General features: G+C 40.0%; 1 protein-coding gene across 2 annotated transcripts; it reads right to left on the bottom strand.

Annotated features, from left to right (window-relative positions):
• Positions 1 to 3669: 3669 nt before the first annotated feature.
• On the bottom strand, positions 3670 to 25752 carry PLPPR3 (phospholipid phosphatase related 3). Of its 2 annotated transcripts, XR_012691100.1 has the most exons (10): positions 25333 to 25752; positions 20471 to 20597; positions 17822 to 18007; positions 17609 to 17738; positions 17333 to 17528; positions 16833 to 16890; positions 14879 to 15052; positions 10248 to 10427; positions 4230 to 6758; positions 3670 to 4079 (listed from the first exon to the last, which is right to left on the bottom strand). XR_012691100.1 is itself a non-coding variant. In XM_075206011.1 (9 exons), the coding sequence occupies exons 2-9, from the start codon at positions 20549 to 20551 to the stop codon at positions 5658 to 5660; spliced, it is 2106 nt and encodes a 701-aa protein (XP_075062112.1). In that variant the 5' UTR covers positions 20552 to 20597; positions 25333 to 25752; the 3' UTR covers positions 3670 to 5657. The 2 variants fall into 2 exon arrangements, 1 of the variants encoding a protein (XP_075062112.1); XM_075206011.1 differs by having other exon boundaries at positions 3670 to 6758.
• Positions 25753 to 26750: the final 998 nt, after the last annotated feature.

The raw sequence follows: 26750 nt of genomic DNA, 5'->3' as shown, positions 1-26750 counted from the left end.
GTTGCCATCCCTCCCGTTTGTCATCCAGCAACCACAGATGTTCCCTGAGAGTTTATACAGGCTGTGTGTGTGTGTGTAATAAATGTATGTTATTATAATGTATGTATTATATACGGCGTGACCTGTGTTATGTACTGTGTTCACTTATTGCTTGGCTTTCCATATTTCCTGACAATGGTGCATGTAGCAATGCAGTGTTTTATTAGTAGGGAGGTAGGGATTGCCTAGTGTTCTCACATTCAAGCACGCCACCAAACAGTCACAGCCATCCACCACTACCATGTGGGCATGTTCCCTTCAACACCGCAATCTTGCTTTGCAGAGCCGCTCAAACTCTGTCATAAGCATGTATGGAGGGAGCCCTATGAAGCTCCTGTGCCGGAGCCCCAAATTCCTCCTGGCAGCCCTGTATGTAAATACAACCCATTCAAACAACAGGATTTATAACAATGGTCTTTTGATGTAGTGCAAGAAAAGCCCAAACCACCGGTAATTAAGAGTCAAATTAATATATTATTATGTTAAGGTGAATATTAAATAATCAACTTTGTGGATCATTCATCATTGTTTATTAATAACAGTGAACTTGGAAAAGTTAGGCCTATTAAACCTTGGACATAATAAGCACACTATCCTTTTCAACTTCATATAAAACAGGCTCTTAATACTGTAATTGGTATGGTTTTCCAAGGAACTAAAGAAATGTACTTGTCCAATTGGTTTTTCACTGCTAATCGTGGACACGCTTGGTATGATTCTGCTACTAAGCCCAAGCACCCAATTTGGCCATACATGTAACGATTGCTATCAAATTATTAACAGGCATGTGGTTCTTTTTGAGCCCACACATGCTGAGATATTGGGCCAATTGCCTGATATTGCACCGTGTGTGACCAGTATTATTATTTTCCCACTACCAAATCTATTTGGACTTTCTGATTTTGGTTTACAGATACGTTTGCTTGTGCACATTTATCTATATGGAATGCCCTCTCTATGGAATGCAAATATTTATATATTAGATAAATAGAACACAGCAGGTTTTATGAACCCCACATAAAGACATCAACACATTGCTCTGTAAACATAAACCCACATGCTGCCAATATAATGTTTCCCTCTGAGTGATAGCTGAAGAAACATAACAATTATACACATGGATTGCTGGACACTCTAATAGTAAACCATTAGGTATTACACATAAAGGGGAAGCAAGAAAACACAATCATGGCTAAATTATCATAAAACATTCTCACATCGACTCAATTGAACACTTATTCAACCATTACTCATCAGTGCACACTTGAATTCATCTGTCTAATCCTGTATAAATATACAGCTTTTACATATAATTTGTACCCACAAAAGGAGGAAGAAGACAAAGAATACTGCTGGATGTTTCCAAGGAGACATGTAGAAAATAATACACGCACTGGCGAGTGGCGTGCAAAGTATTAATCGTTTTAATGAGTAATTTCTGCAAGACTTGGTTGGTGGGAATAGTAAGTAAGAATATGGATGAAATGCCTAATAGACTGTAATCATCTGGGTTACCGCCATCCTGCCCACTGTAACCCCGTCAATATCTGGCTCAAACATGCAGAATGAATTCATAGATTTTAAATAGATCTTGCTGGCCCAATTGTAAATGTGTATTTTATTTAAATTACATTTTTATCCTTCACTGTCAAGCACATGGCATCATTTATAAATGGCTTGTAAAGAATGTATGTTGCCTACAGCACACAATCAGATTCTAGTTATCATTTTGTAGACTGTACTAAATATATGATAACTAGAATCTGGTTGGTTGCTATAGGCAACATCTCCACTTTTTCAAACCAGTAGTTTAGGAAATATAAAGCTTAATTATCACCTAATAGAAGGTAATAGTGCATGGCCACTCTGGCCCACCCCCACCACGGCCATCATCAAGGGTCGCTGCATGTTTTACAGGACTGGCAAATCAATTTATTTGGACAATTTAAAGTGGTGGAGGCGTGGGTGTGTCAGTGGAAGTATCAATCACAAGCTTCAATCGCTTGATTGCAAGATTGGTCCTTTGTGCACATAATTCCCTGGTTTGCAGCCGGGACTGTAAGATGGTGGTAAGGTGGTTAAAAATAAAATTAAAACTATTTGATAATATGTTGCACTTAACTTTAGTTTACAATGCCCTCTTTGCATTGTAGCAAAGACCTATTTTACATGTTTACTCTCTCATCTTTTCTGATACCTGTATCTTAAACAGTAACTGCAGGGGGCAGGAGTGTCCACTCTCACCTATTTCTTATGCGCTGGTATTGACACCCATAGCAATGAAGGTAGTTTGATTACTACTAGTTATTAAAAGTAATATGAGGTAACAAGTCAATTTAAGTAGATGTATTTTCTTCCAAATTATATTATTTTTCTAAAGTGTGAGGATCCTATATTATAGACACTGTAATTTTCAAAATGTTCTTTCCTTCACTGTATCAAGTACAGGGTAATGTTAGATATAACTGTAAGCTATCACTCTGTGCAGGCTATGAGTGAACTCAGGTGTGTCTCTTTGGCTGTTATCTATTTTCAACTGTTTCTAGACCTGGCCATGCCACAATGGCATCATGGTTTATGCCTTAATAATTATACCTGGTGGATTTGGATGTTGGTTAAAAATATCTTGCACCATTCATTTCAAAAATTCTTAACCTCTCCTAATATTAGACCCGTTAGTAAGGGTCAGGTCTGAATTTAGCAATCCATAATGTGTACAAAGAATAATTATGCACAAATCAGTTCTGACAACCACCATAAATTTAAGTTATTAAGTTTCAGCCTACACTACTGCATTAAATCAGATGTTTGCTGAGAAACTGGTTTCATCACTTTCCACCTCTCCCACCAAACTGGATATTGTTATTATGTAAAAATGACTGTCCCACATTTGTACCTTACAACTCACGTTTCTTTTATTTACATCAGCTACCAAGCCAACTACAGTTTCTCGTAATTTCTCATGGCGGCTCATACTTAATAACAAGGATGCACCAAATCCAGGCTACAGCATTTGAGTCCCATAAATCCAGGGCCTGATTAAGGATTCTGGCCGCCCTAGGCTAATACACTTGTAGCGTCCCCTCATCTTCCAAGTTTACACTTCTCTCAGAATTTTGATCCTTCAAAGATTTTGCAACCCTCCAATGCTTGGTGCCCTAGGCTGGAGTCTAGTCAGCCTATTGGATAATCAGGCCCAGCTTAAATCCTTAGGATAAAGACAAATTCTAGTTACCTTGCCAGTGGTGTGCCTAGCCATTGTGCTGCCTGAGGCAACAACCCAAATGTCGCCTTTACATCTGTTATGAATGATCTTTTAATCATTATTAGTTCAACCAACAAGGTTACTAATTTAACTAACTTCAAGAATGAAGGAAATTTAAGTGTTTTAAATTTTGTGGCCCTAAAAATTGTTGCCTGAGACAGCTGCTTTCCATAGCATCCTTACAGGATGACGCCTTTTCTGGTGCAAAATAATTTGGAATTTAAGCACATTCTGCTTAATTTTAATGTGAAATCTACTGTAAAGCGATTTGGTGCATTCTAGCATTGAATATGTAAACATTTCACCTCTTATCCTGATTAAATATAATCATTCCAATGTTGCATGCAGTTTCAGGAAGACACATAGATGTTCCTACATTTATTATAAATTAAACAAATTACAAAAACAAACAATGCTAGTAGTGTGAATGATGTGTGTGTTTTCAGAGAGTCATTTATTGTTAGTGGAAAGAGGTCCCATTAGAAATAAAACCCTTAATACATTTTATTACATTTTAACTATAAAAAACAAAAACCTTCAAACATTACATCAAAATCACCTTAGTAAAAATTGCATTGAATACCCATGAATATTGTTACAGGTTTCCAGGTTATTTTGTCACTAAATTTCAGCACAAGTGACACAGTGAAATGACAGAGTTAAAAATTTGTGTGTACTCAAGTAGAATAAAACATTTATTATACATATAAATTACAGATTATTTTAAGGATTTTTTGTCAAACAGGGTGAGGAATGTCATTCCTATGATTACAATCTTCATGGACTAAACTGGCTAAAGATTAAAATGTAGCTAATGTGAAACCTAGGGGACTTGGATACAGAAGATCTATGCTGTGTGTTCGAGATACAGCAGATGAGGACATAGGCAAACCTAGGGGGGGGGGGGTTCCTAGTGCCTGGAAACCCCCCTCCAAGTCTGGGGCACTGTAAAATTGAGGTGGCTGGACCCTGCCCCCGCTTCACATGGCTCTGCTTGAAAAGGGAGAGCTGCGTGCACCTAACAGTAGTGCACGCAGCATTGCCCATGTATATTATAGGGATAGGAAGAGTTGGAGAGCAGCCAAGCACTGTCTAATATTATAGCTACGCCCCCATGCATGCTGGTCACGCCCACTGGTGGCGTGGTGTGGAAACCCCCCTCTACAAATCCTGCGTTTGCTCCTGGAGGGAGTGTGCTTTTAGAGAGTGCTCTCGGGGCACATTCAGAATGGGACACAGATAGACACATGCTGCAAAATTGTAATGCAATGTTGGAGTGTTCAAGCATTTTGCTGGTTTTAGACAATCCCTTAATTTTACCTGATATCTCCAACACCCCACCATCGTGTAGCATATAGGGGCTCTATTGAACAGGTATGGCTGTCTTATTATACAAGTTGTAAACTGCAGCAAAGTAAACTGATATGCAGAATGAACAACACCTTTAACATTGCAACACTGCTAACTTGCCATGTAGCTGACTGCAAACACTTCCCCTCAGTTTCCCCAATAGGCTTATAAGACAGTAACTCTGCTGTCTGGAGAAAAACATGCTCCTACTATGATCAAAGTCTTTCAAATATTTCCAGTTCTAACAAGTTACAGGAAAGTTGTACATAATTATCTCAAATTTTTATTACTAGCTATATTATATAAGGGAACTTGCACTTAGATTAATTTTTGCTCAAAAATTGATATCACTTTGTCGATAACATTGGCCAACCAATTTATAGTTAATATCAATTACATGCTCTCTCTATAATGTCATCTATGATTTTCCTCTGCTGTCAGCTTTCTACTGGAGTGTTTTGATTTATGAACTGGTGTTGTAGAGTTAAAATACACTTTAAATGCATATGAAAGAACATTATGAAACATTCACAAACACCGCACAACATTTCCATTGTTTTCTTACTTCCTGAGCAATTTCAAGCAGAGGAAAACAGCTTTGCCAAGGTTCTGAAGACAACCATTGTCAGTTTTGTCACTATATGAAAACAATCACAATGCTACAAAAAACTTTTCATATATAGGATTTAATTCCCTGTTCAAGCCAAACAAAAACTTTCTTGGTCGAGTTAATTTAATTGAATTTACTGTACAAATTAGGAAGGCAACTGGATTCACCACTGTATGGAAATTCACGTCATATGGGTTTTTTACATGGACTTCTGATGTCACTTCCAATATAAAAGAAAATGTTTTCACTTCCATCTGACATCACATTCTATACAGGAATAATTTTCCCATGCTTAATAGGCAGTGATTTGCTGCTGCTTTCTGTAGTGTCACTTCCCTGTTTAAAACATGCCAAGCAAGATATTTGCATCATTGCTCCTCAAATTTCTCATAATCAGTCCTTGAACCTCTGATTCTGAAGCTTCTTGTAAAAGGGTTCTTCCCCCTCTTCACTACCCTCCCTTTCAGCTGAATGGAGTTTCCTCCTTAGGCTAGCTTCCCGACTTGAAGAAATGGCAACAGTGTCTACTATTAGGGGAGTTGGCACACCCCCAGCAACATTGACTGTTGGACCACACCGTGGTTCTGGATCAGGCTCTAGGTCACTAATGGAGGAACCTGGGGACACACCAGCACCCTTTGGTGTTCGGTAGCCACGGTAGTCCTTACTCATATCATAGTCTCCTGCTTCTTGGCCCTCAACAGCCTTTTGTCCAGCCTTCCACTCCCATGGGCCATTGCCTGAGGAGAGATGGACTACAGGGTGATGAGGTGCATGAGCATCAATAGTGACAATACTGGAACTGTCCCGATCTGAGGGTGAGCGGTATTGGGATGAGTCAGAGCTGCTAGTTGTAGAAGAGGAAGAGGTTTCTGAATGTTTAGGAGTACTGGACACCATTGTTGCACCCTGCTGTTGCTTTGACATTGCAATCACCTGCATTAATCTAGGAGCATTTGTAGATACCCGTGGAGCTCCTCCTTTCTCTGCCATCATCATCCACTTAGCTCTAATGGCAGAGCTGCCCTTGGGGGAACCAGTTTGGTTTTCTTCAGGTATGTGTAGGAGTGGTGGGGGTGCAGGGCGTGGCTGGATGAGGACCCGAGGTCCTCCTGTCCGAGCCTGCACTGTAGGATATAGTGAGGGAGGCACTCGCTCAGGGTCTGGCTCATCAAGAACAATACCTGAAGTTTCAGAGGCTGCCCGACGATGAGCCTGTGCCAATGCCACTTCCTCTCCAAGTGTCAGACTACGCCCCTCCAAGGGCTTTGGCTTCCACTCAGTCCCTGGGCCCCGTGGACGGGAGCCTTCAGCAGGCACATGTATAGTCATATGGCGGCGGGAAGTGTCCTCCATGGATGGGGTGCTAACTCGGGGAAGGGTGTTACTAAAAGTTACCATGTTCTCTTTTCCCATTGGACTTCTAGGGGCTAGTAAATCAACGTCCACACTGGCACGTTTAAGGCTACCCAGAGAGTTTTTTTCACGCTGAACCTGCCAAGGACACAAGACAAATTAATTAAACAGTGCACAGTAAGAAGTACAAAGATATTTGTATGAAACATCATTATTTACAAAACATTTATCATAATCCATTTTTGATTGGTGGAATATATTCCCACATCTCCCAAACTTAACTTTAAAGTAGTAGTCAGTATTTGATAAATGTTTTCAGAAATATAGTTCTTTGACATATACAGTATCAGTTTACACAAAACTAGAGAAAATATCCATTTTACTTGATTTTTTTCACCTAAGTTGAGTTAGCGTATACATTCTACAGCTCCAATCGTAAGAATATCGTGGCTTTTGTTCACTAAAATCTAATTTGTTGAAATATTTTATTAGCATATTTTCATCTTTATTTGTGTTTTTGTACCAACTATAAAAAAAATAAAAGGAATGTCAATCTAAACTACACATCATCATCATCACCATTTATATAGCGCCACTAATTCCGCAGCGCTGTACAGAGAACTCATGCACATCAGTCCCTGCCCACTTACTAATACTTAAACATTTTCAATATTAACTACAGCCTTTGTTAATATGTTAATGTGCTATCTTATATGATTTATCTAACTGAACGTATAAAAGTAATCATTATTTTTGAGTATAATACAATTTTTTGTGGTAATTTGCAAGAACCATGATTGCACAAGATTAACATCATTCCCCAGTTGGGGCTTCTCTGCACAGTGCTATCAAAGATAAATGAATTAAAGAATAGAATAGAGTGGGGGCCTCTTCTAAGTATGTGCAGTCCGGCACATGACCAGTGTATGCTCAGAAGAGGCCTCCACACTCCTCATTTGAGAACAGAGCATGAGCATCGGGGAAGGGGGGAGCCTTGGAAGCGGAGTGACCAGAATTGCCAGGTCTTCCTAACCTCAGGCCCCATATCGGCCAAACTTATATAGTCACAGAACAAGTTCAATAAATAATTCTCTTGCTCAGTAAGAGAACCATAGTTCCTGCTGCACCATCACTGAGAACAGATACCAATACCACATGGTCCTGTATGCGTTCCTTTCGAAGTACTACTTTGAAACGCATTGCAGGACACATACTGGATACAGGTAACCTGTCTTCTATTTCATCTTACATCCAAGGCAGAGGGGCAACATATTCATGGGGACTGTCTAAGTGCATAAGATCTGCTATAAACTGCACAATTTTAAGTGCATATATTTAATAACTAAATAAATTAACCTACCTTAAATTTGATCTGTTGCAGGCTTTATGTAATGTATCTAGCCCTTTTCTTTGATTCTGAATGTTAGTTAGGTGGATTCTAGTTTTAATTTGTTTCACTGTTCAAAGTTTTCCTTTAAACATATTTGAAATGATGTGACATATTAGCCACCTTATTTGCAGTGCAAGTGGTAGCTACACTTGCACATAGTAAAAACAAGAATCAGGGTAAAATGAGAAGTGTGACTTATAGTTTTTCTCATATTCAGATAAAGGTGTTTTAATGCAGGTATATCAATGGTTCCTGTGTGTCCCTGGCGCTTCACTAGGATGTTGCCCACTGTGTACTTAGGTTTCCACAACAACCTCAAAACAATACAACAGACAAATGGATTAGTACATACATGTGGCGCTCCCTTGGCACAGTATTCCTTAATTTCAGATGTTATGTAACTTTCTTCTCCAAAACATAATACATGAGAGAATATACCTTCAATGAATACAAAAATAGCCTGACATAGTGAAATGCTGCGGGTATGAAAGATGTGAATAAAGGTCCCATGTAAATCCCATATATTTTCCAAATGTGTTCCACCACAGCACACGTGTGTCCCCTCCGCCAACACACCCCTCAAGATGTATGCTTACAGGAACGGTAGACACAATTAAAACCAGGTTTTAATTGTTAAGGACAGACCGAAGATGAGCATCTGACGGAGGAGTGAAAATATACTATAAGGAGCCTCAGGTGAATGAAAAGGAATCCCGGTGACCATCCATATGTTTGGGGCGCGTTGTATCTACCTTTCCTGTAAGCATACATCTTGAGGGGTGTGTTGGCGGAGTGGACACACGTGTGCTGTGGTGGAACACATTTGGAAAATATATGGGATTTACATGGGACCTTTATTCACATCTTTCATACCCACAGTATTTCACTATGTCAGGCTTTTTTGGTATTCATTGAAGGTATATTCTCTCATGTATTATGTTTTGGAGAAGAAAGTTACATAACATCTGAAATTAAGGAATACTGTGCCAAGGGAGCGCCACATGTATGTACTAATCCATTTGTCTGTTTTAATGCAGGGTTGGGTAAATAAAATGTTGAGAATCAGTATTTAGGAATAAATGACAATGCTCAAGGGCCAGCTATTGTACTCTGTCACCATTTAGGCTCTAAAGGGTTTAAAGCAGTGTCCTTCAGACAGTCCCTCTGTTTGCGTCCATGTTACACGCCCTCTAAGTGAATAAAATTCATCTTTGGCAAGCTCAGCTCAATAGGGAAAAAAATAACAGAAATGCCACATGCTAACAGGAAGCAACCTTAACGCTGTCTCAGGTTACACCGCTAGGGTTGAATGCATTGGCAAAACTATACATTTATGGGCCCTATATTAAACTTCTGTATACATGAAGCAGACAATTTCCCTCCTCCTCTGGCTTACTGAAGCTCTCTCTAGTAATCAGTCTATGACTGCTGTTATTTTAATCAATAAGAATCAGCCTACACTGGTAACCAAACACAGGATTCTTTTTGTTACTCTAACAGCCCCACCACTAGGGGGATCTTCATTAAGCAGAAGGAGGTGGAAAATTGCCTACAGTCCCACTGTTGCTACATTGGGCTTTTACATGGAAGGCTTCTTCTATTTCCCCCAGGTCTTGTAGCAGCTGCACCACTTGCTACCTTGGTAACTCCACCACTAATTGAATGCACATATAAATTAACCATAGCCTACTTTTTTGTAGTAGCCAATGACAATACTAAGATTGCTTTCAGGCAGCCAGCACCAAATTAGCAGTATCATTGTGGGGTTTATGTGATGATGAGTACTCTCTGGGCAGAGTGCTGTGGTGGAATTATTGGGTTATATGGTGGCATTAAGGAGCTTTATGGTAACATGGGGATTTTATGCTGGCTAATTAAATATATATAGTAAACATATATGGTGGGCATTTTGACTCTAGTTGGTGGGCATTGGGATAAACTGTATGTGCTGAAAATTCAGCTACATATGATGGATAGCTGGGTCTGATGTTTGCCATACTATACATGATAATTATTTATTTTTTTAGTTTTCAGTGCACCACACTACCACACGACATAGTTCTACCATTTACTGGTTAATTTGTTATGCACAGCGCACTAACCTCGTCTATTATGATGTAACTCCTTATAAACACCCTTACACACATTTTAGAATACTAAACAATTTGGCTTTCCCTGTAAAGACTGCACAACCAGAACATACAAGCAGAATGAGCAGTACAGTGTATACCACTAACCTGACGCTGAGAAGCCTGGGTTCGTGGACGAGGGGTCAGTTCATCAGTGCTTGAGGATTTGTTTTGGTGGAACACAGAATCATGTCCACGCTGAGTTAGAGCACGAAGAGAATCCTTAGTGGCAGCTCTTGGGGAAGAGTCCTCGGAAGATGCCCGAAAATTACCCACAGCATGATAAGCCTGCAAAAATATGTTCATATAGAGAATTCAGTCTCAAAAAACGGCCTATCGGTTCCCATCTCCTCATTCTCCTTTCCTCAGTAGTGTAGGTCTGAGGAAGTGGAGGGGACTGGTGTCTGGCATGTAGCTGTATGTAAAATGTACATCAGATAGCGAGCCTTTTAATGAAAGCACAGATGGCTTTCAGATGGTTAGCCTACAAGAGCATTTCTGCAGTCCCTGGAAGCATTGTGATACAGAAAATGTAATCAGAAAAGGGAGACTGTGCAATGTGGGATTAAATATTTCAATATTTCTGCCAATGTGGTCTGTCTGTTGTTGTGTTGCAACAGACTCAATACACAGTGCGTGCAATGTGCCTGATAATGATGTATTTAGGAGATGTGTACATGTGTCTGGCAATAGGTTCTGTTAGGGATGTGTACAATGTGCCTGACAATGGAGTCTTTAAGGATTGTACAATGTGCCTTGCAATGGGGTCATATAGGGTCTGTGCAATGTGTGCCTGGCAATGGGGTCTGTATGTGATGTGTACAATGTTCCTGACAATGGAGTCTGTACGGATTGTACAATGTGTCTTGCAATGGGGTCATATGGGGTCTGTGCAATGTGTGCCTGGCAATGGGGTCTGTATGTGATGTGTACAATGTGCACTTGGCATTATAAGCACAGAAACTTTAGTATAAATTTGCAAACAAAAAATCACCATACATACTATACACACTACAAGAACTGGGTTAGGGGCATGGCCGATGGGCTTCCCCAGTGTGAAGGAAAGGGGGACAGGTAAGTTGCTTTATTTTAACCTGTGTTTTTGCCTTGGAGTTGTGAATCTACATTTGCATGTGGCAGCATGGTGCCGGCTGGTCAGCCTCTGCTCCTCTATCAGGTTAAGACAGTGTTTTGAAGACCCAAGGAATGCAGTATTTGTATGAGAAAAGAACGGTCAACAGTGTCAAATGTAGCAGAGAGGTACAGGAGAATAAGACAAGAGTAATGACCTTTAGCTTTAGTAGTGATCTAATCCTTGACCATATTAGTCATAAGAGTCCTTGTGGGGTGTTAGGAACAAAAGAGCATCCAATAGGTTGTGTGATGGAAGAAAGCAAGTGAGGCGAATGTAGGCAAGCCTCTCAAGAATCCTGGAAGGGCATTGGGGGTTGACAGGTGATATGGTAATTTCAGAAAGTATTTGGGTTACAATTTGTTTTTCTCAAGAATAATAACTGCATGTTTGAAAACTTAATGCAAATATATCAGTAGAGAGGGAGAAATTACCAAAAGTAGTCAAAGCTGAGATGAGCACTGGAGACAGCATACAATTGATTTGTGAAGGGATAAATCCAAGTGGACAGGTACTAGCATGGCACATGGAAAAGATAAGTATATACTAGTTCTTCACAACTGGTGCCAGAAGGTGCAGGATAAGAATTGTTGCTTAGTGAAGAGCAGGGCCGGACTGGGACTAAAAATCAGCCCTGGCATTTACAGTCCAGAGGCCCACATTAGTTCCAGTGGAAAGAAACCGAGGTGGGCCTGCGCGGCAGCACCGAAAAAGGCGTGACCACATTGTGTTGTGGGTGTGGCCACATGGGGCAATGATACATACATTAAAATAAAACATTACATTTATCACGCCATCTCCTGAGGCACATTATGACACCCCCAGCCCACTGTACTTATCTATGCTTCTGGTGCTGCTGACATCCATCAGGGTGGGAACTTCCTGTAGAGTGAGCAGAGAAGCTCTTAGTCTCACAAGATTACCAAATCTTGTGAGACCTAGAGCTCCTCGGCTTGCTCTGCAGGCTGTGTCCTATCCAGAAACTTGGAGCAGCTATCCGCTCACTTCTGCTAACCAGAGCTGGATTAACACTTGGGGGGCCTGGGGTGTTTAAGACAGGGAGCCCCTATTATGTAACATGGCTATCATTTTAGAAAAATGTTAGACAAATACACAGGCAATACTGTGTGCAATACTGTTAGTTGCACACAGCTCTGCCTTCACAAGCAGTACAGTGTGAAGTGGGACATACCTCCCAACTGTCCTTGTAGTCGGATCAAATCTCACTAAACGAGACAGTCACCAAAATTCGGGACTTCCCCACCAGATTCAGGACAGTTGGTAGACTGTCCTGCTCTCTCCTACCTGTCTTGTTACTTTCACCACCTATGGCTCCTGGTGTCTTTAGTTCAGTTGCTGCTTGTCTGGATACTGGAATGTTGGAGGCTCTATTTGGAAAAAAAAATGGGTACATGTAATTTAGAAAACTCCAACCAGCCCTGGTGTTTAATCAATACAACCCATGTTTTATAATTAGGGCTCTATCCAGTGCCAACATTAAAATACTAGTATTTACATTTAATATAAATAGCTGCTGCTGCAGATAAATAAACCTATTTCCCTCCCTCCAAACAATCCCAGCCATAAATGAAATAGGTATAAAAACGTAAATGCTATTTCATTTATGGCTGGGATTGTTTGGAGGGAGGGAAATAGGTTTATTTAGTAAACGTAAATGCTATTTCCCGCAACCATCACTGCCATTAAATTCATATTTTTTTCCCAAACAGCCCCACTTTAATTTAATGCTGGGGTGGTTTGGGGACTATTAATTGAAAGGTCCAATCACCCTATCTTAAATTGCTAGCCCCTAATATTAAATTAACCCACATCACACCACAAATAAAATAGCACAAATTAAATTATTAGCCCCCACCTAAACTCCACCATTAAATTAATAGCCTGCCTCCCACATTATATTAACATTCTCCTCCTTCCCTCATGCCTGAGTACATGCCCCCAATTGATATTATGCCACACAGTAGTGCCCCAAAATCATATTTTACCACACAGTAGTGCCCCAAAATCATATTTTACCACACAGTAGTGCCCCAAAATCATATTTTACCACACAGTAGTGCCCCAAAATCATATTTTACCACACAGTAGTGCCCCCAGTTGATATTATGCCACAAAAGTGCCCCCAGTTGATATTATGCCCCAATAGTGCCCCCAGTTGATATTATGCCACAAAAGTGCCCCCAATTGATATTATGCCACAAAAGTGCCCCCAGTTGATATTATGCCACAAAAGTGCCCCCAGTTGATATTATGCCACAAAAGTGCCCCCAGTTGATACTATGCCCCAATAGTGCCCCCAGTTGATATTATGCCCCAATAGTGCCCCCAGTTGATATTATGCCACAAAAGTGCCCCCAATTGATATTATGCCACAAAAGTGCCCCCAGTTGATATTATGCCACAAAAGTGCCCCCAGTTGATACTATGCCCCAATAGTGCCCCCAGTTGATATTATGCCCCAATAGTGCCCCCAGTTGATATTATGCCCCAATAGTGCCCCCAGTGGATATTATGCCCCAATAGTGCCCTTAGTTGATATTATGCTACACAGTACAGTAGTGGGCAATATTATTCCCCCCCCCCCGTTTAATGTGTCAGGGAGGGTATTGTTAGTCGAGCAGAGTGTAGGGAGACAGGGGGTGGGGGTGAAGGGTAGGGAGGTCAGGAAAGTCTTGGTGTATTGGTTTGTCTGTTTTTGGGGGTGTCTGGAGATTGACTGATCCTTTACATTTCCACTCTGGAAGGGCAATATTTCTTTTCTTCCTTGTTTTCTGTCTGTCTGTCACCTTTTCTCTCCCCCCCTTCCCCGTTTTCTGTCTGTCACCTTTTCTCTCCCCCCCTCCCCCGTTTTCTGTCGGTCTGTCTGTCACCTTTTCCCTCCCCCCCCCAGTTTTCTGTACTTACCTTCTCCGCTTCTTGCCTGTCTGCTTCTCTCCTCTCTTCATCTGCTGCCTTCCAGGACCTGTACTGGTCACATGTGCTGCGCACGGCACATGTGACCAGGAAGTGTCAGTGCATACACCGTGCAGTCAGTGCACTGACAGATCAGATCGGCCCTTCTGGCATTTGCCAGAAGTGCCAGACAGCCAGTCCGGCCCTGGTGAAGAGGATACCATTTATACCAGCAGTTGTCTTTCAAGTAGGAAACAAACTCTGAGATGATATTATTATCGCTTATTTAATATAGCACCACCATATTATGCAGTGCTGTACAGAAAGTATTTGTCATTTACAGCAGTCCATTCCCCAGTCAACAGCCAATTAACTTGCAAGCATGTTTTTGGAGTGTGGATGGAGACTGGAGCACCCCAAGGAAACCTACGCAAATGCAGGGGAAGCATACAAACTCCACACAAATTGGACCCTAGTTGGAAAGTCAACTCATACCCCCAAGCACTAGAAGCAATGCTAACCACAGTGCCACCCGGGTTATTGTGGGACAATGATAGTGTAACCATCCTGCCAATTAAAAGTTATATCTGCTCTGTATACTATGTCTGTACATAACTTATTGCATGTAGTAGATAATGATCACACATTGTTTTTGAATAACAGCAAGCAATTAAGCATTAGCAATTTCACTCACCAGATAGGCAGCAATGCCTGCTCCAATAAGAAACCCTGCATACACATCCACTGGGTGACTGCGGTACTGTGTGATTTGCGTCAAGCCACACACTCCAGCGGCAATGGAGAATGCGAAAACCAGTAGTGGCTTCAGAAGCTTTGTGCTATCTGATATGATGGAGTTAAAGTACATCTGGAAAAACAGTGAAACTGAGTTTTCATAGGACACTGCAGGGTATATCAATACAGTATGCTACCATCATTACCAACATGCAAATACACTATATGGACAAAAGTATTCAAACGCTTGACCATTACACCAACAGGGACTGTAATGACATTGTGGCACAGGCATGTTGGATTAGAAAAGGGCCTTCCCCAAACTGTTGTCACAAGATTTCTCTTTACTGGAGATAAGGGGCCCTAGTCCAAACCCTGAAAAATAGTCCCATACCATTATCCTTCCTCCACCAAACTTCACAGTTGGCATAATGCAGACAGGGAGGTAACTTTCTTCAGGCATCCGCCAAACCCAGACTCGCCCATCTGACTGGCAAACAGAGAAGCATGATTCGTCACTCCAGAGACCACGTTTCCACTGCTCCACGGTCCAGTGTTGGTGTGCTTTACACCACTCCATCCAACGCTTGGCATTGGTCTTGGTGATGGGAGACTTTTTTGTATCACAAAATGGTTGCAAATGGAGACTGCATGGCTAGGTCATTGATTTTATCCACCTCTGGCAACGGGTCTGAAACACCTCAATTCAATAATTAACAGGTGTGGCCAAAAACTTTTGTCCAAATAGTGTATGTTGCCCTATTCCTCTTACCATGCATATTTTTCTTTATCATGATATTATTAGTGCCTGTAATTCCTCAAGGAAATGTCTAAAATACACTTGTTGGGCCTGATTCATCAAGGCACGTATCTGCCAAGTTTGAGAGTATCCTACGCAAACTCCCTCTGTGCATGCCCAGAACCGTATCATACGCCAGTAAATGCAGCCAAGTCTGCTCGGTGTTCGTATGCAAAGGACACCTACTACAGCCTACGATTACTGGTAGGGAAGGGGCAGGCAAGGGGCATTTGGACATAGCCAACTTACAGTAAGGGTGTGCCAAACTCAAGTGCGTGCAGCCACGTCCAAATCAAGCTCTGGGCATCGCAAAGTTACTTGTTTTACTGAGGTTTCTCTTGCTCCAGGTCAGGGCAAGTCCTGCTCAGTAGTGATGACAGTCTCGTATGCATGCTATAACATGTGTTTACAACCAGGAGCAACTGTAAAACTGTATTTTATATACAGTAGATCATCTTAATAAATGTATTTCATGAGAAAAAAAACACCTTTATTTTTTAAACTGTTTTATCCTTAGTGCTTACTTTATTAACAGGTAACATTAATTCAATATATTTTTTTTCTGTGCGTTCTTTTGCATGTTTATAACCCACATAGGCATTGGATGTATCCTGCAGTGCCTTGTGTAGTAAAGCAGAGCAGAGCTGCACTGAATTCATCAGCGCATTTATCTTCAGATCCGTTCCTTGTTGATTTCGGAAGTACACGGAGCCGAATTACGTACATTTTAAAACAAACGCACGTTGTGCTCAGAATGCATGCCTTGATGAATCAGGCCCGTTATATGGGCCAGGTATATGCAGCAGAGTGCCTAATTGTAAGAAGTCTCTTCAGGATAAGAAGCCCTCCAATATCACTGAACTAGCACCCCTCAGGCACTGCTCACCTTTGACCTATGCAGTTGCTGATTACAGCAGCCATGATCACCAAAGACTTGTGATCATAGGATGTTTTAGTAGTAGGTAGACATACAGCTTTATACACGGCCATGGATATAATTCCAAGTCCTTTTTGGAAACGACTGGTCCTAAAACTTTTCCCACATTAAAAATGTGTTTAATGGATTCCTTTGAAATATTCACAATCTAGCACTTCCACTTTCAGATATACTCACAGACACATAGACAGCTGCAAAAGCCGAGAGTGTGGCATGTTGTGAAGGAAACGTCTTCCTAAAAACAATAGATTACATTTTCATTTTAAAATGGGAATTTTAATACAAAGACACCCCCCACCTGCTAATTCTCCACCCTTAGATCTGGATTAAAGGAAATAATGTATAAGTGAGCACATTCTGTATTTTAAACAGTAGCGTTGTTTCGATATGGCCCTTTGGCAGCCCCATCTCTGCTGGAAATTAGCTGCAAGCCTGGACAATCATATTGACATAAAACAGTCTCAAGTCCTCCTTCCAATGTGAGCTGTGGTTCGTTGTTGCTAGGTTGCAGACACAGTTGCTTGGTTACTGCTGACTGATGTGTACCTGGTAAATACTGAATATGAACGTTGGCTTAAGTATTTTGTCACATCACAATGATGCTGAACTAACCTACATAACTAGTTACCAAAGAAACAGTTTGATGTTCTAAACTCTGAAATGGATCTTGGGCTTACCTGGCAGACAGAATAGCATGTTGGTCATTGCCTGTGCAGATGTCTTGGGTAATATAAGGATTTGTTGCGCAGGAAGTACCAAGCCGGGTATAGTTCGGTTTACAGACGGTGAGGAAGAATGGGGCGTGGTATCCAGTTGCAAGCTGAATGACATCAGTAACCAATGCTGTGGCACACAGTCCAAATACATGGACTCCTAATGTAAGGGCAAAAACCTCTATAAAATATGGCTGTTATTAATAAGCAATAAACATCTCTTTATTGCATTTCACTTACCCACAAAGCGAACTGTTCTACGTAGGAAGGAGTTGAAATTGCAGCCACCTGCATTAATACTTCCTTCTGAGCTTCCATGACCTTTCAGCTTGGACTGAATGCAATACAACACCCCTTCTCCAAGCATGATCTGAAGAAGAACAGAGTAGCACGATGTTATTGAAAGGAACACCTAACCCTTATAAAACCCTTTCACCAATCACATTTACTCACAGAAGCTGCTGGGGCAGCAAATGCAAGACTCAGCAGCATGAGAAGTGGAATGAGCTCTTCGTTGCTCTCAACATACGGCATGGAAAGTGAACGGTCATGACACTGGAAGCCGCCATGTGCTGGCCGGAATATGTCTGTCAGCTCCAAAAAGTAGAGGGAAACTATGGAGGATGCCACAATTGGTAGCTAAAGGAAAGAGAAAGACAGGAGTTTAAAACAGCTGGTTACAAAGGGAGATCAATTACGACCTGACTGCGCAGAAACGCTTTTTCTATTTTGTTATGTACTGTGACAACATTTGCATGTTTGTACTGGATTTTACGGCACAGCACATGGATTTGTATGGCAAAGAGAGAAAATGTTTGCTCTGGAAACATGGTGGATGAGGGTGTTTTATATTTATGATATTAATGTAAAAATTTGGCGGCAACCACTTCCAGGTTTGTGATGTCACAAGTGACTTACTACCCTTGACAATGCCGCCCTGGTGAAACATATGCTGCATCTTCCCCACACTATCATGATTTATTCCTATTAAAGGATTATTATTATTGTGGACAAAGGGTCAGAACTGAGGGCCTGATTCATTAAGGATCTTAAATGAAGAGGATCCTTATTTCAGTCTCCTGGACAAAACCATGTTACAATGCAAGGGGTGCAAATGACTGTTCTGTTTTGCACATAAGTTAAATGCTGTCTGTTTTTTTCATGTAACACACAAATACTTGATTGCTTATTTGTACACTGAAATTTAAAGTTGATATGTGTGTGTTACATGAAAAAACAGTCAGTATTTAACTTATGTGCAAAACAGAACACTCATTTGCACCCCTTGCCTTGTAACATGGTTTTGTCCAGGAGACTGAAATAAGGATCCTCTTCATTTAAGATCCTTAATGAATCAGGCCCTAAGTGAGTATAAATTTGATATCTATCCGCAACCAGAAACATAAAGGCAGACTATAGAATATGACAGAGCTGTGTGAATTGATGCATATGATGACTACAAAACTGCCTTGTGGATATAGCACTCTCATAAAAGCAATAATATCTAAACACTGTTTCTCTTGATATTTAATCAATAATAAAAGAGGCTAATCATACCAGCTCTTATTCTGGGAACAGGAGCAATTTAAAGCAATATTGTTGCACAATTTGATACAATTTGAATAACTATAAACAGTAGTTGTAGTAGGTAGGGAGAGTATAATTGTATCAAATCTCCTAACGCTACAATCCTGGGATTTCTTTTCTTGAGTAATAAATAAACTGTTTTTCGAATAACAGATACATTGGTTACTTAATATGTATTCGAGAGGAAAGAGAGGGAGTGTGTATTATCCTCTGGAATGCTAAGTTCTGACCCTCTTTCTCTTAAAATGAATTGCTTTGATCCTTCTGACCTTATTGTTTATGATTAATAAAATAGATGTTTAGATGAACTAAATACGAGTACAAATGAAAGTTGTGGGATATTGTCTGGAAATATGTGCCTAAAATTTAAGTTGTAAAATAGATGGAAGGTATAAAATTATACATTTGGAATATGAGATAGATGTTATGGTACTATTGGAACAACAAATAATAATTAAAATTCACCTGAATAATGGATAGCCTCTTATTTTCTGTAACAGCAAAATAATTATGAAAGAACAATATATAAGTGCCTTGAGTCATGTGTTCTAACAATGGTTATGTGGGATAATATATATGACAAGGACCCCAAACATACAACCAATGTCATTAAGAATTATCTTCAGCGTAGAGAAGAACAAGGATTCCTGGAAGTGATGATATGGCCCCCACAGAGCCCTGATCTCAACATCATTGAGTCTGTCTGGTATTACACAAAGAGACAGAAGGATTTGAGCAAGCCTACATCCAGAGAAGATCTGTGGTTAGTTCTCCAAGATGTTTGGAACAACCTCCCTGCCAAGCTCTTTCAAAAACTGTGTGCAAGTGTACCTAGAAAAATTGATGCATTGATGCTATTTAGAAGGCAAAGGGTGGTCACACCAAATATTGATATGTTTTACATTTCTCTTCTGTTCGTTCACTTTGTATTTTGTTAACTGATAAAAATAAACAATTAACAATTCTATCTAAACATTCTTACATTGCAGTATTTTTTCCACACCTGCCTAAAACTTCTGTACCGTACTGTGTGTGTGTGTGTGTGTGTGTGTGTGTGTGTGTGTGTGTATACATATATATATATATATATATATATATATATATATATATATTTCATGTATTCTTTTAAAATTGTTAGAATAATAAATAAAGGCTTTTAAAATAGGGTTTTCTAGCCAAGAGTGCCTTCATATCCTCTTCTTTTTGTGATTTTGGTCTTTCTGATATGCTTATTATATGGGCTAATGTCTCTGAACTATTTCTAAAAATGTTTTCTTTGTTTTTTATGAAACTGTTGCCTTTGTCGCTATAATAATTATGTATGAGTCAGAAAAGCTAATGCTGGAATATAGAGAACATATGTGTGTCAGTGATTACAGTAGGTATTGTATATTGTCCCAACAGGTACTGGTTGCATGCTTGCTCTTGATCACAAATACATAAACTGTCCTGCCCTCAGAGACGTATTATTTTTCAGTATACCTGGTGTGGTTTCTTCCCTCACCTCCTACTCACCTCCACAAAGTAGAAGCATGGCAACAGGGTCATACTGTCTTTGGGGGGGCGAACTTTGCTTTTCTCTTTAGGGGATATCATGGCACCCAATGGGGTGACTGGTGAGATGTGAGGGCCCGTAGGACACCTGTGGACATAAAATGCAAATAACATTCTTTAATTCCTAATATGTAAGGATATGTAGATTCATTCCATCTAAAGGTAAGTAGAGTGAACTGAAGTTTAACATAAATAGTTATATTTTACATCTGTGGACTAGCCTGTCAGCTGATGTGGTGGGACTGGGATTTAAACAGGCATTGGACACACATAAATATACAAATGGGAACAGCTATGATAATGGGCTGACAAGATAGAAGTACAAACATTGAGTATAGCTTCTATTTTTGGCATCTAACTAGTGATTACTGAACAACAACAAAAATAGAAGACTGGCCCAATGGTTATCATTTACAAACCAGAAACATGCAAATGTACACAACAAAGCCACTTCTTCCTGTTTTTTTTAACTGCAGCCCAGAAAGATTGTGTTGATTACCAGAGGAGAAACTTTTCCATATGGCCTGATTCTGTGCATGAATGGGGAAAGAAGATTTCATTTTGCATGATGAAATACTCATACCTCCAAATTGTCCGGATTTAGGTGGGACAGTTGTGATTTGAGGCCTCTGTACCGCCATCCCGATCGGGATAGTTCTGTACTGATTGGTGGGAAAGTTAGTGAAGATTTTGTTCACTGCTGCTCTGCATGGCATGGGGGGCGGGGGGGGGGGGGGTACCTGGCATGAAGGGGTCATGTAGATGAGGAGAGAACGAAGCAGTTTAGTGCTTCAAAAGCACTAGGCATGCCCCCGGGTGCGTAGCTTTGAAATGGCCAGAGCTTGATTCAGACATGGCTGCAAATTGACTATGGCAAAATGCCCCTTCCCTGTCTTGTTCACTCCCCAAAATTGTGGGCCATAGTAAGTGTCCTTTGCTTTTGAAGACTGAGCAACAGGGCTACATTCACGGACGTATCTCCTGGTTCTGTGTATGCGCAGAGTGATTTTGCGTACGATACGCTCAAAATCAGCAGATACGTGTCTTGATGAATCAGACCCTGGTTGTTTAATTTTCTGTCCCATGTTTATTACTCTATTTGATTGGTTTACAGAGTTACTAATTGAAATTGTAATCTACCTAGGAAATCTGCTTGAGCCTGGGTCATTTTCTGTACTGAAATTCTTTCAAAATGTATACATGGTAAAGGGAACTTGATATCAAAATAAATCATCAAAACATGTGGTTGTAGAAGCTGCCAGATTTCCTCTTCATTTACACTTACTGAAAATTTGAAACCATGGTGCGGTGAAACCATGGAAGTGCTTGGCACCTGCGACCATAAATGTCTGCTTTTAAGTGAGAACAGAGTATTATAATATTGATCGAACAAGTAATATTTTAAGAGAAACAAGGTAAAACCTATGTAACCTAAAACCTAACTACAGGAGAGGGTATAAATGTGAAAGTGGGCAGAACTTAGTGGTGAGATTTCTGCTTCAGAAAATATCTTGCATACCTGGACCAAAGAATCTCAGAGAAAGTTACACAAAGCACTCTACAGTGGAATGAGGCATGCTCCAATATAGGCGCATAGGGCTTCATGTAGCGTTAGACGCAAGTGCATTTTTTTGTGTAAAGTGCACATTTCCGTACTGCGCATGTACACAAAAAATGCATAAGCGTAATTTCCTATGCAGGGCAAGTACAATAAAGGCGTGTTCATATACTTGCCACCTATGCAGAGGTTGAGACACCCGAAGATATGTCTGTCAGGAGGTATATATATTGCATGCACTCGACCCCTAGTGAAATATACGTGCTGACGATCATTTTCATCATAATAAGCATCTTAAAAAAATTATATAATTTTTTTTAAAAAATCTTGCCTCCCCCTTTACCAAAAGTACTATCAGCACTAGTGCTCACAGCCTATGTTTGTAGCAACAATTTCTGAAACATTTTCAAAAAAAGCTGGTACCAGCATACCAGCACTAGACTATGACAGCATAGAATATGCCTGTCTTGATGTAATTCGGCTCTAGCCTGTTCAGCTGGAGGCTGAATTTCCGGAATGGTTTTCACAAAAAAAAAAATGCCCTCCCCCTCCCTCCCACCCCTCGAGTGGGGCGCTGAGTATGGAGTAGTTAAGAGCCAGTCTAATTATAAATGTATTTTTTGCTGCTGCACTACTAGTCCCAGCATGCCATGGCATCCAGAGCCTGCTGGCACCTTTTAAAGAATACACTTGAGCCCTGCGCTGCTGAGGCTTTTCACACAACTGTGCTTATACTTTTTGCCTCTTCACATATTTATTTAATGCCTGCTAATCAAAAATGATAAACAGGCAAAATATAAACATGGGTAATATAATTTGAAAGAAGGAACTTCCCTCTTTGAAACAAGGGTACCCCAGCTTTCTAAATGTCAGGGATAGGGAGATTATTAAAAGAGCCTCTCTCTATCCCTGGAATTTCCAATTGACTTTAATAGCCTGAGCGCATGTACATACACCCTTTGATGGTGGTGTGCATAGGCACACACTGTGACAAAACCCTTATTTAAAAAAAAAAAACAAAAAAAACGCCCCCCCACCCAAACATATCCCCTTTTACCCATTTATTTTGCATCTATATCCATGGTCTACTTCTACCAGCTTCCAGTCGTTGGGATAAAGAAACACATGTGCAACAAACTGCTCCTTGAGGAGCTGCGATGTGAATGGCCTGTCATCTTCTACTGAATACAGAGCAGCATTGCTCTGATGGATCACTCTGGGAAAGCTGCACTATATTGCTAAGTAGTGGTGAACCGTAATGAGCTACATTAAAACAATGTATCCATTTTATTAGTTGAATTTTCTTTTTCTTTTTTTTTTGGACGCATTGTATGTCTGTGTTTTTTATACATAAGACCTATAGTGAACAAAAGTGTACAACAGTCCTTATAAATGAAACTACTTTTAATCAGTCATATTTTCAAGGAGCCCCATGGTTAATAAAGTTACTAGATTATTTAATCATCTACTATATCTGATTCTGTATGTTCTGAGATGCATTTATTATCTGTACATGCTATAATCAAGACTCATGCATACACATATATAACTGTATCTGCTCTACTGTAAAGGATTCTCCCTTATACTTACAGAAATGTGTACTGCGTCTGGGGAAAATGTTCTTAGTTATATACTAACTATAATTGTATGCTAGCTATATCTGCCAATATTGCTACAGACTTACATTAGATATTTTGCATATGACTATATATCAGTAGTAAGCAAAAATGCAAAACATCCACGGCTTGCAGTGCAGATGCTATTTTTTGTACCTGTTTTGGCACAAATGCACCTGATTTTAAGCAATGTACATTGCTTCAGCATGTGGAAATGGTGACATCTTCTGATTAAGAGATGCTGAGGGAATGGAGCACTCTTTGCTAAGCACTGGCTAGGGGTATAATTACAATTAGTCATGAACCCCCATGCAAACATTTTATATAATTATATCAATTTTGGGGTTCGTTCCCTATTTAGCAGTGGGCCATAGAGCATATTTCCATATGTGTCCTCTCACCCCATGATACATTGGCACTGCTCAAAAAGGCTGAAATTAATGGAAGGGGTCATTCTATATTATAGTAGGGTGTTCTTTGAAGTTGTGTTTTTATTCTTTCCACCAAGCAAATTTCCAGTCTGACCCACAAATCCCACAAAATTAGACACAGATTTATTTTCTGGGGGCAGTTCCCAAAATAGGAATGTGGGCGTGCTCTTATGCCCACATGAGGTGGACAAACAGGTGTATTTGTGTGCAATGGAAGGCTGTGCATGTCCGCATGTTCTGCACTTTTGTAAATAACCTTTAAAGTGTGTGTACTGTATATATTAATACAGACTCAATAGTGAGTGGATAATTGGTCCGACATAAGAACCATTATTTTTAAATAGATTCTGTTCTCTGCCCAGGTTCCAGTACCAGTATATAATGGTATAATATATATTTATTGCATCAGCAAATCTAATTTATGTAATTTAAATGTAGAAAATTTTAAATTACGACATTAGAAGTTTAGGCGCTAGTTTTATCTTTTTCTACTCATTTATTTCAGTTCAATGCAGTAACTTGAAAAGTGAGAAGTTGGTGAAAAGTATAAAAAAATAGAATACAGAGATGAAAATCAAAACATGGAAGTAGCTAAGTGACATGAAAAAAATACCTAGAGACACAAGAAAACACACATATGTGATAATACATGCATACAGAGAGATACAAGGAGGCAGACAGACAAAAATATAGTAGTGAAAAGCAATATACAAGTATAATACAGTGATTTAATAATGCTAAAATGCTATAACGTGCGGAAGCATATATACTGCCAGAGTGATGTTACTTGCCAAAGCATGTGATAACTATCAGACTATTTTTGCTATAACTATTAAAACCTTAACACACGTTAAACATAAAATTACAATGACTGATAATGTAACATCCACATATATATACTATACTAAGGCATATATCATTATACAGTTATATACAATAGCACGCCTGTAAATTTTTGAGAAGCATAAGATACATAATGGTATCCTTGCTCAGTGATATAATTGCATCTACACATAAATATATGCATAAGCACGATTGTTGTATTGTGGTTATAATAATACAGAGCTGGCAGACAATAAAATAATTAAATTTGTATTCCAATAAATAGCTGTGCCCTGTGTTCCAATTGCAGGAAATAGCAAAAGGTTCCCAATACATCCCTCTCAGGCAAAATACCGGACATATAACTGTTAAGATGAAGCCAATAAATACATTTACCTGTCAGAAGAGAATGCAGGACCAGGAGGGAAGCATTAAACCATGTCAGAGGGTAGACCAGAAACAAAGGAACATAGAGAGACAGAGCTGGATGGAGGTAGGTAGTAAGGAAACCAAAGGATGCTAGTGAATGAGGGAGGGTCTGGCAATCTGTATACCCCTTCTTAACAAAAGAGGAATTCAATAGATCTTGCAGTTAAGGGAAGCGTGATCTCCTTTGGACCACCTGTACAGAGATATTTTCCTTAATTTTATTGCGAGGAATATATGGATGTCCTGCCTAAAGAGTAACTCCAGTGTCTCAGACTCCAAGAACACTGCAACCTGCAAGGGACATGGGGAAGCAGTGAGAGCGTGATGGAGGGTAGGATGGTGGGAAATAGAGAGAAAGGAGTGTTGGAAGGCAGACAGAGGAGGAGACAGAGACGGAGAGGCAGAGTCTGCGGTTCACACAAAAGCCATTAGGATGATGAAGTGTGTGCTGTGTGTACACTCCAGCGTGTCTGCTTGTGGGTGTGTCAGTACCTGACTCAGTTGTGTGTTACGTGAGAATGATTTATGTATGAAAATGTCTTATCAACACAATTTGTATGGTATATGGCAGTGCATAGCAGGCAAAGAATGTGTGTGATGAGTGTACTTCATGATGATTTCAAAGATAATTCTGTATATATCTATATTTCAGCGGTGATTGATCTTGGATATAAATTTGTAAGACACAGAGCTGTGTTTTACACAGAGTCAGTATATTTGCATAGGTTTGCACGCATGTGTTTCACTGTAATTTAGCTTGTAATAATCTTTTTTTTTTATTTCGACTAGTGTCGGACAGCAATTGCTTTATCAAATGCAGCAACCCCCCTAAAGAAACAAAATCATAATATAACCCGCAGAGAGATGTAAATATGTTATTAAAATACAATACAGTATGTGTAGAGCTGAACATTGTGTGACCCACAGGCTACATAGTCTCTCTGTATACATGTGATCAGCTGCTACCCTGGTTGCCATGGAGAATGCCCAGAACTTCAGAAGAACAAAAGAAAAAATGGAGGAGAAAGGATTTGATTTGGTAGAGGGAGTGGAGGGGCCATGGAACTCAATACCATCTCTTAGATAATGTAGCTATTATTAAGCTGCAGGAACAGGTTAACAAGTTGGCATGTATGCTGTAGAACCTGTAATGCTCAGGAAGAGCTTTCAGTACAGGCTACGTGTTCCAGTTACTTAGCAACACGAAGATGTTGCTGTTGCCTCTTTATTGTTTGCCTTCCTGCCCCCACATACCTCCCTGAGGCATTCTCAGTGCACACAGGAATGAATTACATGGCTTACTGTTGATATTTCCAGGGGTCTTGCAGGCTGTATAATCATGTGATAAAAAAATGTAGTTTCAGTTTTTTCTTGATATGCAAATT

The sequence above is a fragment of the Mixophyes fleayi genome, chromosome 1 (assembly GCF_038048845.1).
Source record: "Mixophyes fleayi isolate aMixFle1 chromosome 1, aMixFle1.hap1, whole genome shotgun sequence".
NCBI classification, from domain to species: domain Eukaryota; kingdom Metazoa; phylum Chordata; class Amphibia; order Anura; family Limnodynastidae; genus Mixophyes; species Mixophyes fleayi.
The sequence above is the reverse complement of the archived record's forward strand: the minus strand, read 5'-3'. Positions and strand labels throughout refer to the sequence as shown.

Coding starts and splice junctions, on each gene's coding strand:
- PLPPR3 (XM_075206011.1), bottom strand. CDS start 20,551: ATGATATCCCCTAAAGAGAAAAGCAAAGTTCGCCCCCCCAAAGACAGT. Junction 10,428..14,878: donor CAGGCATTGCTGCCTATCTG/GTGAGTGAAATT, acceptor ATATTTTTGCAG/GCTTATCATGCTGTGGGTAA. Junction 6,759..10,247: donor CCCAGGCTTCTCAGCGTCAG/GTTAGTGGTATA, acceptor TGTCCTTGGCAG/GTTCAGCGTGAAAAAAACTC.